Here is an 18,585-nt window from a genome sequence, read left to right on the forward strand (position 1 = left end):
TTTTTGCTTTTATTCAAATGTTCAATAATTTTACAAACCACTACAAAAAGAAAAACAATGAAAAGAAAACATAGCAATAAAAAAGAAAACAACATAACCATTTAACAATTCAACAAAACAAGGTGGGGTATCTGCCCTTTACAGATATGAAATCCATCCACTGCCCAAACCACCTCCCTACTGCCCCTCTCTGGTTTGCTGCTGCTGCTGACCTCCACCTAATGTTCCGTGAGAAAGTCAAGGAACGGTTGCCACCGCCTGGAGAACCCCTGCAAGGACCCTCGCAAGGCAAACTTTATCCTCTCCAACCTGAGAAATCCCGCCATGTCACTGACCCAAGCCTCTACGCTTGGGAGTTTTGCGTCCCTCCACATTAACAAGAGCCTTCTCCGGGCTACCAAGGAGGCAAAGGCCAGAACTCCGGCCTCTTTCGACTCCTGCACTCCCGGATCGTCTGATACCCCAAATATCGCTATCTCCCAGCTTGGTTTTACCCAAGTGTCCAAGACCTTGGACATAGCCTTTGCGAAGCCTTTCCAAAATCCTGTAAGTGCCAGGCATGCCCAGAACATATGGACATGATTTGCTGGGCTCCCTGAGCACCTCACACACCTGTCCTCCACCCCAAAGAACTTACTTATTCTCGCCACTGTCATATGCGCCCGGTGCACCACCTTAAACTGAATCAGGCTAAGCCTGGCGCAAGATGAGGAGGAATTGACCCTGCCCAAGGCGTCAGCCCACAGGCCCTCATCCAGCTTCTCACCCAGCTCCTCCTCCCACTTGCCCTTCAGCTCCTCCACCGAGGCCTCCTCAGCCTCCTGCAGCTCCTGATATATTTTCGATATCTTGCCATTCCCTACCCACACGCCCGAGACCACGCTGTCCTGTACCCTCTGGGCAGGCAGCAGTGGGAATTCCCCCATGTGTTTTTTCACGAATGCCCGAACCTGCATGTACCTAAAGGTATTCCCTGGGGGTAGCCCAAATTTCTCCTCCAGCGCCCTCAGACTAGCAAAAGTCCCATCAATGAACAGGTCCCCAATCCTTTTGATATCCGCCCTGTGACAACTTAGGAACCCCCCGCTTCCGTCTATTCTACCCGGAACGAACCTGTGATTGTTCCGTGTCAGGGCACAGACTGAAGCCCTTGCCTCCCCCCCCCCCCCCCCCCCCCCCCCCCCCCCCCCCCGTGCCGTCTCCACTGCCCCAGACCCTCAATGTCGCCGCCGCCACCTCTGGGCTCGTGGTATACTGCGTCGGCAGAAGTGGCAACGGTGCCGTTATCAGTGCCCCCAAGCTAATATCTTTATAAGACACCGCTTCCAACCGTTTTCACGCCGCCCCCTCTCCCTCCATTACCCATTTCCAAATCATGGATGTATTCGCTGCCCAGTAATAGCTGCAAAGGTTCAGCAGCGCCAACCCACCTCCGACTGCGCTCCAAGGACAGTCTCTTAAAACATGGGGTCCTGTTTGGCCACACAAATCCCATCATAATCGTGTTTACCCGCTTGAAAAAGGACTTGGGGATGAGAATGGGAAGGCACTGGAAGACGAACAAGAACCTGGGGAGGACCGTCCCCCACCCCCACCCGAACCAGCCGCTCCAGTTTCTGGACTCCCTCAATGCCATGGCCAGCGGCTCGATCGCCAGGGCAAACAGCAGGGGGGACAGGGGGCACCCTTGCCTCGTCCCTCGATGTAATCTAAAGTACCCTGACCGCAGCCGGTTCGTCGACACACTCGCTACCGGGGCCTGATACAACAATTTGACCCACCCTATAAATTCCTCTCCAAACTCAAATCTGCCTAACACTTACCACAGGTACTCCCACTCCACCCGATCGAAGGCTTTCTCCGCGTCCATTGCCGCTACCACTTCTGCATCCCCCCCTTCCAAGGGCATCAGGATCACATTCAAGAGCCTCCGCACATTCGTATTCAACTGCCTGCCCTTCACAAACCCCGTCTGATCCTCATTGATCACTCCCGGGATACAGTCCTCAATCCTCGTGGCCAAAATCTTGGCCAACAGCTTGGCATCTGCATTAAGGAGCGAAGTCGGCCTATAGGAGCCACGTTGCAACTGGTTCTTATCTCGCGTGAGGATAAGCGAGATCAGAGCCTGCGACATCGTCGGGGGAAGGGTTCCCTTTTCCTTAGCCTCATTGAAAGTCCTCAACAACAGCGGACCCAGCAGCTCTGAGAATTTCCTATAAAACTCTACGGTATACCCATCCGGTCCCGGGGCCTTGCCCGGCTGCATACCCCTTAACCAGTTCCTCCATCTCAATGGGGCCCCCAATCCCTCTACTCGCCCCTCATCCACCTGTGGAAACCTCAGTTGGTCCAGAAATTGCAACAACCCCCCCCCCCCCCCCTCCCGAGGGTCTGACTTGTACAAATTGCCATAAAAGACCTCGTTAATCCATGCCGAGCTCAGCACCGTGTTACCCCCCCCCCATCTCTAATTCCCCCAATCTCCCTGGCCGCCTCTCTCTTCTGCAGCTGATGTGCCAGCATCCTACTTGCCTTCTCCCCATACTCGTACACAGCTCCCTGTACCTTCCTCAACTGAGCCTCAGCCTTTCCCGTGGTAAGCAAGTCAAACTCCGCTTGTAGACGCTGCCGCTCCTTCAACAACCCCTTGGGGGATTCCGCATACCTCCTGTCCATCCTAAGTATCTCCCCCCACCAATCTCTCCCTCTCCATCCTATCCCTCTTCTCTCTGTGGGCCCTGATTGAAATTAGCTCCCCTCTGACAACTGCCTTCAGCGCCTCCCAGACCACACTCATCGAAACCTCCCCATTATCATTGGTCTCCACATAGCTTTGGATACACCTCCGAACCCGCCCACAGACCTCCTCGTCCGCCAGTAGTCCCACGTCCATTCTCCACAGAGGGCGTGGCCTCTCTCCTCTCCCAGGACCAACTCCACCCATTGCAGGGCATGCTCCGAGATCGCAATGGCCGAATGGTCCACCCCTTCCATTCTCTGGATTAGCGCCCTACTTACCACGAAAAAATCAATCTGCGAGTACACCTTGTGCACATGGGAGAAGAAGGAAAACTCCTTTGCCCTTGGCCTGGCAAATCTCCACGGATCCACTCTCCCCATCTGGTCCCTGAACCCCCTCAGGACCTTGGCCGCTGCCAGCCTCTTACCCGATCTCGACCTAGACCGATCCAGTGCCGGGTCCAGGACCGTGTTAAAGTCTCCTCCCCCATGACCAAACTGCATAACTCCAGATCCGGAATCCTACATCATTCCAGTTCGGAGCATACACATTCATTAGAACCACCCGGGCCCCCTGCAACCTGCCACTCACCATAACATATCGACTCCCTTTAACTGCTACAGTACCCGCCGCCTCAAATGCCACCCGCTTGCTCACCAAAATTGCGACGCATCCAGCCCTGATTGGAAAACCTGCCCCACCCATCCTTTCCTCAGCCTGGTTTGATCCGCGATCTTCAGGTGCATTTCTTGTAGCATGGCAACGTCTGCCTTTAGCCCCTTTAAGTGCAAAAACACACGGGCCCTCTTGACCTGCCCATTCAGGCCTCTCATGTTCCACATGATCAGCCTGGTCGGGGGGGGGGGGGGGGGGAGGACCTGGAGAATAGGTCAAGGAGGAAGAACCTGCGGATTCCCCCCCCCCCCCCCCCCCCCCCCAGACTAGAGGCCAGCCACGTGCCCGCGCCTCCCGCACCCTCCAGCCCCCCAGGCAGAGGCTCCCCGTCCCGACTCACCCCTGTAGCATCGATTCCCCCTCATTCTTGATGAAAGTCCTCGCCTCGTCCGGCGTGTCGAAATAGTGGTGTCGGTCCTGATATGTTACCCACAGCCTCCCCGGTTGTAACAGCCCGAACTTCACCCCCTTTCCGTGGAGGACCGCCTTGCTCGGTTGAATCCCGCACGCTTCTTGGCTAGCTCTGCACTCCAGTCCTGATAAATACGGATCTCTGTGTTCTCCCACCTGCTGCTCCGCTCCTTCGCCCATCGCAGGACACACTCCTTGTCGGTGAAGCGGTGGAACCTTACCACCATAGCTCTCGGCGGCTATTTCGTCCTCAGCCTCCTTGCCTGGGCTCTGTGCTCCAGGGGCCGCGGGAAAGCCCCCGCGCCCATCAGCGTACCCAGCATCGTGTTCACATACGCCCCAGCATCCGACCCCTCCACACCTTCAGGGGGACCCAGAATCCGCAGGTTCTTCCTCCTTGACCTATTCTCCAGGGCCTCCAGCTTCTGCCATTTTTTGTGCAGCTCCTCGTGCGCCTCCACTCTTAACCACCAGGCCCAGAATCTCATCCTCATTATCAGAGGCCTTCTGCTGCTCCTCCTTGATCGCCGTCCCCTGCATCTTCTGGGTCTCCACCAACCTTTCAATCGGCGCCTTCATAGGGGCCAGCATCTCCACCTTTAAATCCGCAAAGCAGCTTCTTAAAAACTCCTGCTGCTCCTGTGAACACTAGGCCCATGCTGCCTGATCCCCGCCAGCCGGCATCTTGCTTTTTCACGCCCGTTCTCCTCTCTTCTCCAAAGCCGCTTTTTTGACCGCACCACTCCTGGGACCCTCACTGATTCCTTCCCACACTGGGAATCGTCGTCAAAGTGCCGCTGGAGTTCCTTAAAAGGGCCCAAAAGTCCATTATCGGCAGGAGCTGCCAACTGTGCGACCTACCTAGGCATAGCCGCAACCGGAAGTATGACTATATATTCTGACGGTCAGTGTAGGTAGATAAAATATTGGAATCAGAATGCTAGGGTCATGATTTTCAGTAGCCAAATGGTGTTTTCTTATTGTGGACACACATTTTAATCTGTTTTGGAATTATCAAACAATGTTCAGCTAATATCGAAGTATAATAAATAGTATATTAAGCAGAATATATACTGACTCTGAACAGTATGTGTGATTTGTCCCAGTTTCTTTACTTTGCTCTTTTGTTGACTGTCTTTCACTCTGGAGCTTTGAATGCTGCGGTCCTAAGTCAACAGTTCTCCGTGGAACTGGTTAATTTACTGGACAATTTTGTGACCTTTCCTGAATGGATTCTTGAACTCCACGTAACCCAACTTAACTCCAGATGGGCGGAGGTGGGGTGCTGGTGTGAGCACAAATTGGCATCAACCCGGAATAGTGTTGTGGAGCCTAAATTAAGCTTGGTTAAAAATACATTTTTTTTTGTATTGCTTATCTGCAATAATCATTTTGAAGACCATATTTTAGACTACGCGAGGATCCATAAAATCTTTTAACAGGCTGATTCCTGGGATGGTGGGACTGTCACACGAGGAAAGACTAAATCAAGTTAGGATTATATTTATTGGAGTTTAGAGGGTTGAGGTGGATATCGTAAAAACGTATAAAATTATAACAGGATTAGACAGGGTAGATTCAGAAAGAATGTTCCCGATGGTAGTTCCCAATGGTGGGGGTAGTCCAGATCTAGGGGAATAAGGGGTAAACCTTTTAGGACGAAGGTGAGAAGTGTGGTGAATATGTGGAATTCACTGCCACAAAAAGTAGTTGAGGCAAAAACATTGTGTAATTTCATGAAGGAATTAGATAAAGCTCTTGGGGCTAAAGGGATCAAGAGATATGGGGGGGAAGGTGGGATCAGGGTATTGAACTCCATGAACAGCCATGATCATAATGAATGGCGGAGGAGGCTCGAAGGACTGAATAGCCTCCTGCTGCTGTTTTCTATGTATGGAGCATACCCATGCTCTGCATTTATGTGTGTTCCTCAGTTTTCTGACTGATTTTGTTGTGGGATCCTTAAACTCCTCATTAGCATATCACAGCCCCTTTCTTGAGTCTGAGACATTTTGGTAGTTATATTTGTCAATACTCGGTTATGAATGGTCACAAGGAAATTATAACAATGCAGTGCCAAGTAATGCTCCCTTTTCCTAAACTGAGCAGAGTGCAATCAGTGATAGAGATATGATCATATTAACCATTGTCAAATTTAAGGAAGGTGCATGCTGCTATTTGGTTTAGAGTTTAATTTTGTATACTTCTGTCTTGAACAGCCAAAAATTGTTGCGGTCACCAAGAAAGCCTACTCGCAAAATCTCGAAGATTCCATTTAAAGTTCTTGATGCACCTGAACTTCAGGACGACTTTTACTTAAACCTAGTGGACTGGTCTTCCCTAAATGTATTAAGTGTTGGACTTGGCACTTGTGTGTATCTTTGGAGTGCCTGTACTAGCCAGGTGAACTTTTTAGCTTCCAGTCTCTCTCCCTCCCTGTTTCTGTCTCAGTTTCTGTCTCTCTCTACCCACCCTCGTTGTATGAACTATTTAATTATTACCATGATTTATCCTAAAATGCACATTTCAGCGACTTGTGTCCGTAATAAAAGGCCAATTCACTTTAAATAGGTCAATATTTTTCGTTTAGATAAAGTAAATCAGGGATTATAATAATCAAGCATTCTTTAATCAGCATTCGGCACCGCCTCATGATGTTGAACCTGATCAGTGTTCTGGACAGATCATGTGATGTATTGTGCCTCCTGGTTATGAATTTTGTTATTGGTAGCCATTCATATCAATGATTCGTGAGGTTATGATGCTACATTGATGCCTTCTAAATGCATATAATTTCTGCTCCAAGTGTTGGCTATTATGGTAAACAATGTCTTGGTAGATGATTTCATTACTTAGTTACTTTTGAAACATTTTGTTACTTTTGTAATTGTTGTAGCAAATTAACATCTCAAATTATGAAAGAAAAGGGTCAAGTGGCATGACCCTGTTTGGGTCCGTACATTATTATCCTTCATTTGTGAAGTTGTTTAAACGTGTGATTAGATTCATGCATTGGGCTGTTCTATTAAGCATGCCTAGATTAATTGGTGACTGTTTCTCAGTCCTAACAAAGTGTGCAACACTGTGGTCTTTGCAATATCATAGCAATTGGAAGCCAAAGTTTGAGATTCAAATGTGTACGAACAGGGCTGAATGGATAGTCACAGCTGTGCTGGATCATGATGGTAGCTCCCTAGTATTAGCAATGCCTCTAGGGGCCACTGACATCTGTGATTGGGAGTTAGAAAATGAGAGCCAGGACCTTGGTTAAAGGAAGTTGGGGCATAAAGCCAGAAGGTTAAAGCTGAGGAACCCTGCTGCCTTTCCATGCATCTCTGGATCTTGGGAGGGACTGACAGGAGTTGGGTTCTGTGATTGATGCAGGAAGGAAAACTGAATAAGGAAACTTGTTCGGGATTATGGGTGAGGACTGAACCTTGGCTTGAGTCCAGGGATTAGGGAAGAATTGGACACAAAGTTAATAAGGCATTCCTGAAGTTAAGTAAGAATTTAATTAAAGTATCTTATTTTTAAAACGTGGCGTAATTTCTTTAACTGTTTCTCTGGTTGTTTTCGAATGACTGCAGTACTATTTCAGCAACATTTGTTTTCAAAGAGCATGATCAAAACCTCTATAGACACATGGGATGGTGATTTGTTAACTGGCTGCTCCACTACATATATATTGCAACGGCCTCTAGGGTTTTTGCCCATCACATGTCCTCTCAAGAATGTTCAGCAAGACTGGTGTGCAGAAGATGCTTTATATTTGTAAATTAAGTAAGTTCCACTATGTATGTAACAAATAATGATTTGCCGTGGCAGCACGGTGGTGCAGTGGCTAGCACTGCTGCCTCATGGCGCCAAGGCCCTGATTCGATCCCGGCCCTGGGTCACTGTCCATGTGGAATTTGCACATTCTCCCTGTGTTTGTGTGGGTTTCGCCCCCACAACCCAAAGATGTGCAGGGTAGGTGAATTGGCCACGCCAAATTGCCCCTTCATTGGGAATAAATGAATTGGGTACTCCAAATTTATAAAAATAAAAAAATAATGATCAACGTCAGATTTTGAAATTCTATCCTTGTGTTCAAATCCCTCCATGGTCTACCTCTAACCTCCTCCAGTTCTTCAGCTCTCTGCGTCCTTCCAACTGGCCACCTGTGAATTTCCCACTTCCTGTGTGTCAAGATTGGCAGAAATGCCTTCAAGCTGCCTAGATCCAAATTGTGCGATTTCCTCCCCAAATGTCTTTGCCTGCTTAAAGCCTACCTCTTTGTTCAAGAACTCCAAATATTGTCTTCTCCAGTTTGCTGTCACTTTTGTGTCTGATTACACTCTTGTGGAGCACCTTGGGATATTTTCCTACATTAGAGTTGCTGTGTAAATGCATGATGTTTTTAGATTCTTAGTGTTATAATATTTCCTGTTTAAGGATATTCAACTAAGAACTAATAAACTACCATTTTGTGTGCTTATACTTTTAGTGTCTAGACAACAAATGAGACAGCGACAGTGTCCTATTCATTATTATTTAAGCCATTTATTTTAAAATAGAGCTTGAGAAACCAAAAGTAGGCCACTTAACTATTTCCAAAGATGAAATATTTGTTCCAAATATTCAAATGACGTGTAACCTTGATCCGAAAGCATAAGTTCTGTTTAGTTTATTTTATAAATGACTTCTGAACCTCAAAGTTGTTCATCTTTTTACCTAATTTCGTACTCTGGATTCTATGACCAAAGATGATCCCTAACAAGACAGTTGTATGTATAGCTGATTTGCAGTCACACAAATTGGTACATCTTTTATTAAAAACTCTTACTTTCAACATATCAGTTTGAAGAAAAAGCATCAATAATCATTGAATATGTCAAAGAACATTACAGCAGAGGAACAGGCTCTTCGGCCCACCAAGCATGCGCCAATCCAGATTCCTTATTTAGACCTATTACATATTGTCCAAACGATCTGTACCCCTCCACTCTGCTCTACCCCCCTCTCTCTTTCCCTCTTTCCTCACCCCCTCCCCCATGCCCCGGTTTATGTGTTGTATCAAGATACATCTTAAACGTTGCGATCGTACCTGCCTCCACTGGCAACACGTTCCAGGCACCCACCACTCGCTGCGTGAAGAACGTTCCCTGCACATCTCCCTTAAACTTTCCCCCTCTCACCTTGAACCTGTGCCCCCTTGTAATTGAGTCTTCCACCCTGGGAAAAAGCTTCTGAGTATTCACCCTGTCTATACCTCTCGTAATTTTGTAGACCTCAATCAGGTCTCCCCTCAGTCTCCGTCTTTCTAACGAAAACAATGAGTTTATTCAACCTCTCCTCGTAGCTAATACCCTCCAGACCAGGCAACATCCAGAAAGCTATTCATCCTTGGACATGCCAAGCAGGTGTCATTTATGGCTTTGCGTAGGACCATTTTCTGTCGGCACTTGCACGTGTGCTCTCTGTTGCTAAAATGTGAACAGAATTTACGATGATTTCCCGTACCAGCCTCCCCAGACAGGCGCCGGAATGTGGTGACTAGGGGCTTTTCACAGTAACTTCATTTGAAGCCTACTTGTGACAATAAGCGATTTTCATTTCATTTTTATGAGGAACAAGATAATTATTGAAGTTTATAGGACACCAGTTAGTAAAAACAGGTGTTCAGTCTGGTGCTTTTATAAACAAAAAGCCTCTGAATGTTAAATGTGAACGCTTTTAGCATTTTAGAAAACTCAATAAAAATTTATCTGATTTACAACTTTAGAATAATGGTCTATAGCTTCACACTATTTTGGGAAACAAAACAAAACTGAAATTTCTCAAAGTTAAAGGGGAAAATGTTTGGTCAGTACTAGCACATTGAATGTGTGGATTGTGCACCGTCTGGAAATCAGTCAAACCCCATTCAATTAAAATCTTCCAAGATATTAAAGTATGCAAAGACAATTCAATGCATTCACGTAAAGTTAGTGTGAAATATGTCCTCTAAGAATGTTGTTTCAACCTTTGTTTTGTGCATTAGATGAGACAGTAGAAAGATCATTACAATAAAATGTCAATGAACTGGTGCATATTTTCTGGAATAAGTTCAAAATTGTTAATCCAAGTTTTGCTTTCAGCACAGCTGAAACTGTTGATGCCCTACTTGTGTACATATATTTAAAATACAGCCTAAGTCATGGGCGGGGCGGTAGCACAGTAGTTAGCGCTGTTACTTCACAGCGCCGGGGTCCTGGGTTTGATACCCGCTTGGATCACTGTCTGTGCAAAGTCTGCGCATTCGCCCTGTGTCTGCGTGGGTTTCCTCCGGGTGCTCAGGTTTCCTCCCACAAGTCCCAAAAGACGTGCTTGTTAGGTGAATTGGACATTCTGAATTCTCCCTCTGTGTACCAGAACAGGCGCCGGAATGTGGCGACGAGGGGATTTTCACGGTAACTTCATTGCAGTGTTAATGTAAGCCTACTTGTGACAATAATGAAGATTTTGTTTTTTCTTTTTTTAGGTGATCAGACTGTGTGACCTTTCTATAGATGGAGATTCTGTTACGTCGGTTGGCTGGTCAGAGAGAGTAAATATCATTCTTTTAATGTGAAAATGGACCTAAGCTTTAGTTATATTTATGGAGATCTCTTTCATCTAGTTGTTATATTTACTCTTAATCACTTTGTTCATTTGTGAGTGTACATTGCAACAAGCAAAATAAATATGTCCTTGGATTGCCACCTTGCCGTGGTGGAGAGGCTTGAACGTTCTGTTGATCCCGAGAGCTGTCGGGAGTCTTAAACTCCTGACAGGATTACCCATGACTGTAAGGTCGGAGGGGAGGATCCAGACAAAGGCAATCCAAAATAAGTCCTCAAAACCACGCAAACATGGGGAGAATATGCAAACTCCACACGGACTGTGACCCAGAGCCGGGATGGAACCTGGGACCTCGGTGCCATGAGGTATTAGTGCTATCCCCTGCGCCGCCGCTTCTGCAGCTTCCTTCATTACTGAAAAGTCCTCCAGGATTCACTTTGCTCACTCCACATGCGGAAAGGGCAAGAAAAGGTGCTCTAAAAATAGTCTGTTCTGTCCCCAACATGGCTGTAAAACCGCATCCAGGAGGCTCATCTACCGTTGGTCACAAAATCAAAGTTAAACTCAATTTCAGAACCTGGAATGTATGAACCCTCATGGACTATGAACAAAACAATCGACCAGAAAGGAGAACTTCCCTTGTTGCCTATGAACTCAGGCACTTCAGCACCAGCCTATCCACTCTATGTCCGTCAAACTCGACCCATAGCAGAGGAAGGTGAAGAATCAGCTGGAAAAAAATCAACGTTGAGCGGTTTCAAGAGTCAAGCATGCCAGTGAACTTCCAACAATGTCTTCTCCAAAATCTCCAGAAGTGCCCATTCTAATGGAGTGGAGGAACAGTGGAAAGAGCTGAAGACAGCTGTCATCATCATAAGCTATGAAGAATCATCAGTGACAAAACCAGGAATAACCAAGACTGGTTTGACAAGAACGACCATACCATCCAAGACATCAACAACACATACATTCTTGTCTTCTGTTCAGTATAGTATTCATTCTTTCACGGGCAAATTGAGAAACTTTTATAAAACTTAATGAACTTCATAAAAACTGATTGCTACATGTGCAATGTCAAGAGGTTTTGCTGTTAACAAGAATTGAGACATCTACTGAGTATACCATTTTGTTGCAAAAATAGAAAAATAAAATATCTCTATAAGAAACATTGCTGTCTCCCGTACCATTGAAGGTGAATCCTTGATTTACTCCTGGTGGTGCGAGGTGGATCATTTAGTTTTCAGGCATGATGTGGGTATACGGTAGCTAATATTTTTTTATACTAACCGTTCTGAAGCTATGTCAGAAAGAGAACTTTTAAATGGGAATTTTAATTGTCATAATTATGCAATATCATATGATGCAAATTTGGTAATGGATTGGCTTAAGTTTTGGCAATTATGGGTGATAATAACCGTGGCATAGTGGTTAGCATTACTGCCTCACAACGCCAGACACCTGGGTTCGATTCTGACCTCGGGTTACTGTCTGTGGAGTTTCCACATTCTCCTGTGTCTGCGTGGGTTTCCTCCTAATGCTCCTCTCACAGTCCAAAGATGTGCAAGTTAGGTGGATTGGATATGCTAAGTTGCCCCAAAGTGTAGTTACGGGAATAGGGTGGGGAATCGCGCCTAGGGTGCTATTTCAGAGGGTCAGTATAGACTTGATGGGCCAAATGGCCTCTTGCATTGTAAGGATTCTATGATTATCATTTACAAGTTGCAACTGAGAAGGATCTTGAAATCATAATAATTTCATTTATTCTAGGGAAATTTGGTGGCTGTTGGGACACATAAAGGATATGTTCAGATCTGGGATACTGCTGCAGGGAAGAAATTATCCACACTTGAAGGGCACTCTGCTAGAGTGGGTAAGTTGTTGGATTGAAGTTCATGGATTTGCCAAGACTCATCTTTAAACTGGAATTCTCTCTCTGGGTCCAGGGTATTTTTGAACAGGGGGCAGCAGGGTAGCATGGTGGTTAGCATAAATGCTTCACAGCTCCAGGGTCCCAGGTTCGATTCCCGGCTGGGTCACTGTCTGTGTGGAGTCTGCACGTCCTCCCCCTGTGTGCGTGGGTTTCCTCCGGGTGCTCCGGTTTCCTCCCACAGTCCAAAGATGTGCGGGTTAGGTGGATTGGCCATGCTAAATTGCCCGTAGTGTCCTAATAAAAGTAAGGTTAAGGGGGGGGGGGGGGGTTGTTGGGTTATGGGTATAGGGTGGATACGTGGGTTTGAGTAGGGTGATCATGGCTCGGCACAACATTGAGGGCCGAAGGGCCTGTTCTGTGCTGTACTGTTCTATGTTCTATGTCTGGGAGCCTGCAAATCTACACAAGGCCAGACAGCTTCTTCCCTATATGTGTTCAGGTGTGAAATATGGCACTGGGGGTCAGTAATCTCCATGGTAAACAAGCCACACAGGCTTGTTGTTGGGTAGAACTCAGCAAATCATGTCGCTTTGCAACTCAATTTTTCCTTAAATTTAACAAAGACAGATCAGAAGATAATTTTAAATAAACCTCATGTTAGTAACACACTTACTCATTTTTTTGGTTCCTCTTCATTCTGTATTGTGAAGCACTTTGTATAATGATTCATTTTTGAAATCCTATGACAGTCCTTGGATAGGTAAATATGGAAACCAGTTTACAAACAGCAGGGAGATGGTACTGATGTTTAAGCATAACAACTGGAAATCATTTGAAAAGCATCATAGGATCCTTAATCTTCACTTGAACAAGCAGACCCTTTTTTGCCTTAGCAATGTACACACCCTCGATACTACACTAATCAACAGCATCAACAAAGCAGCGTTCCAGTTCAGGCGCTCTCTTTTTCTATGTCCATGGCAGAAAGTCAGTTTCCATAAGTAGCTTGAATTTCCAGTGCATCTTTTGTGCATGCCATAGGTAGAATGTTTACCCTAATCTGACCACTTGTTTAAAATTTCTCCCTTTAAATATTGGCAAAACTAGATTCCTTTATCTTCAGCCCCTGGGCCATATTTTCTTCCCTCACCATTAACTCCTTGGGCAGCAGTACCCCAGGGTAAGTCGTACTGTTTTCACCCTTGGTGTCCTATTTAATCCAAAACTGAATTTCCAACTCAGTGGGTTTCCATCGCAAAGACTATTTATATCCGTACTTCAGTCCACTTCCTGTTAACATTCTCATTTGTGCCTTTATCATCTCTTGACTAGATTACTTCAATGCTCCACTTGTTAGCCTTGCATCTTCCACTCTGATTAAATTGTAGTTTGTCCAAGTGGCAATTGGTCACATCCTGTGCTGTACCAAATTCTACTTGCTTCACATCTGTAACCCCTTTTATCCATGTTACCTTCCAGTACCTTGATGCCTCAAATTAGCAATTCCTGGCACTGTTTTAAATGTCTTCAGGTTTTGAGCTCTTTTTCCATAATATCTACCTGTCCTCCAGTACCCTCCACCATCTTTGATTATTTTTTCTCTCTGACACCAACTTTTCTATATTTACACCTCAGCTTTGACAGTTATGACTGTATATATTGAGATACTGGTCTTTGACAGAAATTGTACCTCTCATTTATTTTCTGCCCTCTGAGTTTAACAATTACACTGTCTAGTTTTGTTAAAAGTATATTTGGGTTGAAAAAGCAATAACAACTATTGCTTGGTATCCCAGTAAGATTCTTATGTCTGCCTTTTTATTTGCAACTTCGTGTAATCCAAAATCTACAAGTCTAAGGTCTTGGAAGCTGAAATAAAATATTCACAAAACTGACCCACTTCCAAATGGGAAATCATTTGACACAAGTGGACTTTTGAATACATTACTGAAGTTCATATTTTTCATGCAGGATTGAAGTTTGGTAGAAATGTAAGAATAATTTTGTATTTGCTTTCTGCTAGACTGATGTCAGCAGACAAAATGGCTTCCAATCAACTCGAATTGAAGCAGCTTTCTGTAAAATAAAATCGACACGTCAGTGGGTTGTGTGCATTTTCAGCACTACAAGCAGGTTACATTTAAGAATTATTTTTGCTTATAGGGGCTCTTGCATGGAATGCTGATCAGCTGTCATCAGGAAGTAGAGATCGCCTTATTCTTCAGAGGGATATTCGTACCCCACCGTTGCAATCAGAGCGACGACTTCAGGGCCACAGACAGGAAGTTTGTGGTTTGAAATGGTCGACAGATCACCAGCTTCTGGCCTCTGGAGGAAATGATAACAAGGTAATAAAATCTATTAATAACAAACATGATGAAAACTGAACTAGCTGATCTAGGTTGTACTAGCCATATGGGTTTTACAATGGCCTTTTCAGTTGGGCTTAATGCTCTTTTGTTCTGGAAGATGAAATGGGGTTCCACTTCTGATCCCTATCAAGTAGTTCCAATATAAAAAAGGAACTTGTGAATAGGAACAGCCTTGTCTTTGATCCTTCTAATGAGTGATAGTTGACCGCGTTCACTTGCAGCTCATACATGAGTAACTGCCACTAGGGTGAGGCACTGAAAAGGTAATTAGAACCATTGAGAAAGTACATTGAAACGGATATGGAACAAAATGGGGGGGGGGACACTTATAGACATGGTACTAGGTATTAAAGTACCGGAGTGTGTTTATAATTTTTTTATTGTCACGTGTACTGAGTTACAGTGAAAAGTATTGTTCTGCGTACAGTCCAGACAGATTATTCCATACACAAAAAAAACATAAGGGCATACATAAATACACAATGTAAATACATAGGCATTGGGTGAAGCATACAGGAGTGCAGTACTATTCAGTAGAGAAAGTGTGTGAAGAGATAAGATCAGTCCATAAGAGGGTCATTCAGGAGTTCAATTTTATTGTGGTGATCTGTCCATCCTTTATTGGTTGTTTGCTTCTCAACTACACGGCTATGAGGAAGTAGCAAGAATAAGCAAGCTATAGTTTTCTCACAGAAATAGCTTATTCTGAGTAGCATTGATGAAAATTAGAATAATTCTATCTGCTTGTTCACTTTCTGAATATAGTTAGTATTGCCTGGACTTGCACTTCCTTAGTTCGAAAATAAAATTCTGTTCATGAAACTTGACATTTTAAGGGCGGCACGGTGGCTCAATGGTTGGCACTGCTGCCTAACGGCGCCGAAGACCTGGGTTCGATTCCGGGTCACAGTCCGTGTGGAGTTTACACATTTTCCCCATGCCTGCGTGGGTCTCATCCCCACAACCCAAAAAGACGTGCAGGGTAGGTGGATTGGCCCGCTAAAAATTGCCTCTTAATTAGAATAGAAAGAAAAAGGAAGGGTACAATAAATTTGAAAAGAAATTAAACTTGATATTTTAAAAACGAATGGGCTGTGCTGTGCGATCAAGTATAATCAAATGTGTGTTCACACAGCAATGGTATCATTTGGGAACGATCAAGTAATCTGGTTTGCTGAATGAACAGGATAATTTTTTTAAAAGATTATTGTCTCGATGTAGGTGTATTGTTTTTCCTGTACTTGACTGACAGAGTTTGTTAATTAATGTATTATGCAATATTTCTATTTATCAGGCTCTAATTTCCATTTCTTTGTTTTCATCTGAAGTGATTTGATCGGTTTTATTTATTGTCGGTTGCATATTGCTTAAGATACTGAATCGGTTCCCGAATCTATAAACACCTGATAATAGTGAAGAATTAGTGCTACTCAGCGAAAATCCTTTCATTCTTGCATGGGTTGGGGTGTGGGGAAAGTAAGCTGTACGTGATTTCTGGAAATCTGTTGTACCTTGATTCACTTAAATCTTAGGATTCAAAAATTATTTAAGACAAAATAGATTGTACTTCGTGTTGCAAAATCTGATTCCTTTGCATATGACTTATAATTGTTTAGCTTTTGGTGTGGAACAACTCCAGTTCAGGGCCAGTGCAGCAGTATACAGAGCATCTTGCAGCAGTGAAAGCTATTGCCTGGTCCCCCCATCAGCACGGTCTCCTTGCATCAGGTGGTGGAACTGCTGATCGGTGCATCCGTTTCTGGAATACACTTACGTCTCAGCCTTTGCAGTGCATTGACACAGGTTCCCAGGTGTGCAACCTTGCCTGGTCTAAACATGCGAATGAACTAGTAAGTACAAAGTAATTCATTTTTTTTGGTGCAACTGGTATCGGTAAAAGCTAAGCTGTTGAATTGTCTTAATCCCAAGAAGTTAACAAATATCTTTTTCGAGAAGGTTTGCCAGCCTTACCTGGTCTAGCTTATCTGTCACTCCAAAACAGTGTGGTTAACTCTGACAACACTCTTGTTTGACAAACCATTTAGTTTGCCAAATCTAGGGGTGACAATTAATGCTGGCTATGTTAGTGATGGGCACATCCTGAGAATGAATACACTTGTATTTTATCTGGATTTAGTGTATTTAAAATTTCATTAAATTTTTCTTTAAAAGTACTGTTTTAATATTGTTTACTCGGCTTAGTAGACATCAAAAAGAATTAACTTAGCAAGTAAATCATTGTGTCCTCAACAAAGTGGTTAGCACTGCTGTCTCACTGCTCCAGCGACCCGGTTCAATTCTGGCCTTGGGTGACTGTGTGGAGTTTGCACATTCTCCCAGTGTCTGCGTGGGTTTCCTCCCGGTGCTCCGGTTTCCTCCCACAGTCCAAACATATACAGGTTAGGTGGATTGGCCATGCTAAATTGCCCCTTGGTGTCCAAAGGTTAGGTGGGGTTACGAGGATAGGGCAGGGGAGTGGGCCCAGGTAGCGTGCTTTTTCAGACGGTTGGTGCAGATCTGATGGGCTGAATGGCCTGCTTCACTGTAGGGATTCTATGAATGCATAACTGGTGAGACAATGATGGGTAATACGATTTACATATTTTATGGTGATTGAGAAGAGGGCTTTGTTGTGGTTAAGCACCAACAACTACAACTCCAGCATAAATGAAGGAATAACACAGTAGCATTGGAAAATTTTGGTGCAGCTGTGTAACAATATGTCACAGTAATAATGACTGGTGCACAATTCATTAACCTTTTTTTCATTCATACATTTTACGTGGCACCACTGAGGTTTTATGTACTTTTTAAAAATGTATTATTAAGACGATTCTTATTATTTGTAGGTCAGTACACATGGATATTCACAAAATCAGATCCTAGTGTGGAAGTATCCATCATTAACACAAGTAGCCAAACTGACTGGACATTCATACAGAGTGCTATACTTGGTGAGTTACTCATTATAATTTTCACATTCATTTTATATAAAGCAACAATTAAAGTTATATTTTTGGCTCTACCTAATCTACACGTGTTTAATGCTTAAAATGCTACATGGCTGATAGACTCTTTCAAGAAAACTGCATGGGTTTACTCCATTTTGATAATGTTGACATAAAGCTTAAGGTAGTTTCAGAAGTTCATTTGGAACTTTTGTTGACAAAAGAACTGTTGTTAATTGCAGCTCATTACTGCATGGGTTTACTCCATTTTGCTAATGTTGACATAAAGCTTAAGGTAGTTTCAGATGTTCATTTGGAACTTTTGTTGACAAAAGAACTGTTGTTAATTGCAGCTCATTAATTTGATCTCTGTTTAGTAATATCAATAAGTTTTCATGCAATAATACAAACATGGCATCAGCGGGACAAAAGATCTGCACAGGGCAGTTTAGGGTATGCCAGCCAATGTAACACTGGGTAGGGTGGCATGTGGCACAGTGGTTAGCACTAGGACAACGACACTGAGGTCATTGTCTGTGTGGAGTTTGCACATTCTCCCCATGTCTGCGTGGGTTTCACCCCCACAACCCAAAGGTGTGCAGGTTAGGTGGATTGGCCATGCTAAATTGCCCCTTAATTGGAAATAAATAATAATTGGGTGGTCTAAATGTATTTTTAAAAAATGTAACACTGGGTTGGATATCTAGAACATCAATGAACTAACCCTACAAACCGGGCGCCAACTACTTAATCTAGGCCATGAAGTGAGGGGCTTTGGTAAAAAGATATAGCCACTATGAAAGTGGTTCCTTCTCCAGAGTATGTATGGACAGATCAGTGTAAGCTGGAGCCCTTCTTTCCTAAAACAGATTCCTCTTTCGCCACAAATCTCCTTTATCCTTTTCAGTCCTAGAATATTGAACTTGAATGTAAGGAAATTATATGCCCAAGGCTTTGAACCAAGAAAAACATTTGCCTAGAAGA

The 18,585-nt window shown here is 44.3% G+C and overlaps 1 protein-coding gene across 3 annotated transcripts in view; it reads left to right on the forward strand.

The window, feature by feature from the left end:
- The window catches only part of fzr1a (fizzy/cell division cycle 20 related 1a), a 48,374-nt gene that overhangs the window by 23,296 nt on the left and 6,493 nt on the right, over positions 1 to 18,585 (forward strand). For all 3 annotated transcript variants that reach the window (XR_005457900.1, XM_038776375.1, XM_038776376.1), the window contains exons 7-12: positions 6,049 to 6,232; positions 10,332 to 10,397; positions 12,179 to 12,281; positions 14,445 to 14,629; positions 16,270 to 16,503; positions 17,503 to 17,607. Coding sequence is in view for 2 of the 3 variants with exons in the window: in XM_038776375.1 (XP_038632303.1) it covers positions 6,049 to 6,232; positions 10,332 to 10,397; positions 12,179 to 12,281; positions 14,445 to 14,629; positions 16,270 to 16,503; positions 17,503 to 17,607 (877 nt within the window). In the remaining variant the exon portion in view is untranslated. The remainder of the gene's footprint in view (positions 1 to 6,048; positions 6,233 to 10,331; positions 10,398 to 12,178; positions 12,282 to 14,444; positions 14,630 to 16,269; positions 16,504 to 17,502; positions 17,608 to 18,585) is intronic.

Source organism: Scyliorhinus canicula, chromosome 18 (genome assembly GCF_902713615.1).
Source record: "Scyliorhinus canicula chromosome 18, sScyCan1.1, whole genome shotgun sequence".
NCBI lineage: Eukaryota > Metazoa > Chordata > Chondrichthyes > Carcharhiniformes > Scyliorhinidae > Scyliorhinus > Scyliorhinus canicula.